At 45.6% G+C, this 3,390-nt stretch overlaps 1 protein-coding gene across 1 annotated transcript; it reads left to right on the top strand.

Moving 5' to 3' along the window:
- The first annotated feature begins 376 nt into the window (after positions 1-376).
- On the top strand, positions 377-3,148 carry LOC130126629 (protein L-Myc-1b-like). The gene is made up of 2 exons (XM_056296233.1): positions 377-935; positions 1,768-3,148. The coding sequence occupies exons 1-2, from the start codon at positions 392-394 to the stop codon at positions 2,325-2,327; spliced, it is 1,104 nt and encodes a 367-aa protein (XP_056152208.1). The 5' UTR covers positions 377-391; the 3' UTR covers positions 2,328-3,148.
- The last annotated feature ends 242 nt before the right edge of the window (positions 3,149-3,390 follow it).

Here is a 3,390-nt window from a genome sequence, read left to right as displayed (position 1 = left end):
ACTCGCACCAAACTTGCATAGCGGTTAAATTGTACGCGGGTCATAGCTGCATAATGCAGGGTAGCGTTGTGTACCTGCACAGTTGGGCAGCCCATCACCACCGGAGAGAATCCGCAAGAGGCAATCGGTCTTACGGGCTGTTAGGAGAGGGAATGGGGAGTGTGTCACGCCATGACAACCTATTTGTAACGTGACTGAAAACATGTTGAGCGGTGACATTAACTGCTTTCATAAACGTTGTCAATTAACCTACTCCGCTATTCCTGTCCCTCCAGGGTGCGCAAGGAGCCGCTCTTACCAAGCGTGAGTGGGTGACGATTTTTGCTGTTGTTCTTCACCGACTGTTGGAATTACAGCGCCGGAGGACTTGGGGTGGGCGGGGGGGTTGGAGATGGAGTTCGACTGTTATCAGCATTATTTTCTGGATGACTTCGACACGGAGGAGGATTTCTACAAGTCCACCGCACCCAGCGAAGAAATTTGGAAAAAGTTTGAGTTGCTGCCCAGCCCTCCCATGTCTCCCGCCTGGACCCCCAGCGGGGCTACCATGCACCTCTCCTCGGGGGACAAACTGAGCTGGCTGTCCAAGATCCTGGGACAGGATGAGGAGTTGGAGGGACAGTTTATACCTAAAACAGATGAGCTGTTAGGGAACCGCAGCTCCATCGTTATCCAGGACTGCATGTGGAGTTGTTTCCCTGTCAGCAGTCACATGGAGAAGGTCAATGAGAGACTGTCTACAGCCCAGACTCATCTCCCCCTGACACCCCATATCTCTGTTAAAACCAGCAAGACGCAGTGCACCTCACCTGATGTATCTCTGGCCGGTACCTTGGCAACTGACCTTGTGGACCCCACCGCCGTTCTTACCTTTCCTGCCAACAGCTGCAGAAAGCAGGTGTCATCCGGCTCTGAGTCTCGCTCCGATTCATCTGGTAAGGAACTAACCCAGCACTAAATTGGCCAACTCCGCCCCTTGCCTCAAGGTTGCACTGCCCTACAATAATGTGTAATTTGGAGGGCATGGGCCAGGGTGCATGCACCATCTCTTCCTGAATATGATATTACACAAGTGTTGCACTTTGGTGCATGCATAATAGGTGCAGCACGTCAACTTTTTAGTTATCTGACATTTGACATGACCACATTTTTTTATAGTCTGAATGCTTTGGTCAGACCAGCATTCAGCACTGCCCCACTAGAGCTTTTGTTCAAGAGTCCTCCTTAACACTATTTTCCATTGACTTAGCATTACCATTAGAGTGCGGTAGAGGGGCGGGTGATGGCAGTCAGAATGATTTATTACTATACACACACATAGCGACAGACCGTGAGAGAAACGGACCTCTCAAATTGGCATGAGCTCCTTGCCCTGCAGATCCCCTGATTCCGATGGTTAATGAATATGCTAAGTCCTCACTGACAAAGGCATAAATTCCTGCAAGCATTGACATGAATGACCACTGTTATGTTGCCATTCATCCAACACTGAATCTTAATCCATGTTTACATCTTTTGGTTTGCATACTTGTGTGCTACAATGCTCTTTACTTAGATACCCGATTCTTGGAAACTCCCATGCTGAAGTCAATGTGTGAAATATCTAATTCTTATCAGAACAATCATTAAAAAGCATAATGTTTTAATATTTTTGGGTTATGAAGACTGAAGACTCAATTTCATCTTATTGGTTCATTTGATAGAATGACTTTTTGCTCTGTGTACTGATGGGTGAGTGGTTGTTTTTTTCTTTCTTTGTCATCCCAGATGATGAGGAGGAAATTGACGTGGTTACTGTGGAGAGTAAACAGAGTCGGGCTCGGCTGGCTGGTGGCCGAAAACCGGTGACGATCACAGTCCGTGCAGATTCGTGTCCCAAACGCTTCCACGTGTCTATCCATCGACAGCAACACAACTATGCTGCCCGCTCCCCAGATTGCGACCCAGAGGATGAGGAGGAGAGCGAGGATGAGCCTCAGAGCAAGCGTACCTGCCTGGAGTCTAGTCATCATCTGGGGTCCCAGTCACCCTCCTCGTCAGACAGTCCCCAAAGCTCTGACACAGAGCACACGGACCGCAGACAGAACCACAATTTCCAGGAGAGGAAACGGAGAAGAGCCCTGCGCTCCCGTTTCATGGCATTGCGGGATCAGATCCCCGGTCTGGTGGAATCCACAAAGACCCCAAAGGTCACCATCTTAGATCAGGCCATAAAATACCTCCTCAAGCTGCACACCAGAGAGAAGCAACAGATCCAGGAGAAGAAGCATCTGAAGGCTCGTCAGCAGCAGCTTGTCCGCAGGCTCACCAATCTGAAGCGCTCTTGAGACCCAAACAAGTGTGTTTACCAAATAAACTGCCTCATACCTGGCCAAGGACTGTCACGTTTCAAGAGCTATGGACTTTATATAACGACATGCCTCATGTATAGAGCGTTTGACTTCATTTTTAAATAAATGCCTCATTCATATTGTTATGGGCTTCCTATAATTCGGTTCTTGACTGGCCTATGAACCAACGCTTGGGAACGCTGGAGGATTGAGCTTTGTGTGTTTTCATGCGTTCTCATTTTTGCACAGTGTTTGCTATGGGGAGCTGTTGGTAATGGAATAGATTAATATAGCTATGACCAAGATATTTCTTGGTATGCTGTGGTGGGTGATTATGGACTTTTTCTCCAAAAATGTCTTCTGAATCGTTTACCTGTTTCTAAATTGACATCTACTCTGTGTTAATACGTGTGTGTGCTGAAGCTGTGAAATGTTGTCACATTTCATCATTGCATACTTGCTTTGGAGTAAAGTGTAAAAGCCTTGCTGTGTATATAGGAATGAGTGCTCCTTTTCCTGTTTTGTTTTGCATTGCTGATTGTTGGGATGTACAAATAGCTTATCACTTCTGTTGAAGGAGACGAAGATTAAGCTTGTCATTGACCTCCGCTCCTTTCCGTTACATGCCATTGTGCATTGAGGTGCCTCTATTTTGTTAAGAAAATGTAAAAGAAAATTGGCCGAAAAAAAAAAATTAAGTTGCACTACTGTACTTTATATCCACATGTCACTTTGTGATGATATTTTCAATGATTTACCGTTTGTTTTGATTTTGATGCACGATCACATTGACGGCAACATTAAATTTTGATACAATATTTCCATATAATCTTGACGATTATTTTTTTCCATAAAAAGGAAAATTAGTGCCACACAACACATTGATCGTTACTGTGTTCCCTGCCAAACCCTAATTCAAGTCATCCTCTCTAAGATTTTGCAGGGATTTGACTATTCCCATCCATAATGTTCCAGAACATGTTTACCTTGCAACTTTGAAAGACTTTGTGTCCGCCTCAAAATCATGAGCATCGTTTCATGTTCCTATAGTAACTGCAGA

Source organism: Lampris incognitus, chromosome 16 (assembly GCF_029633865.1).
Source record: "Lampris incognitus isolate fLamInc1 chromosome 16, fLamInc1.hap2, whole genome shotgun sequence".
Taxonomy (NCBI): Eukaryota; Metazoa; Chordata; class Actinopteri; order Lampriformes; family Lampridae; genus Lampris; species Lampris incognitus.
The sequence above is the reverse complement of the archived record's forward strand: the minus strand, read 5'-3'. Positions and strand labels throughout refer to the sequence as shown.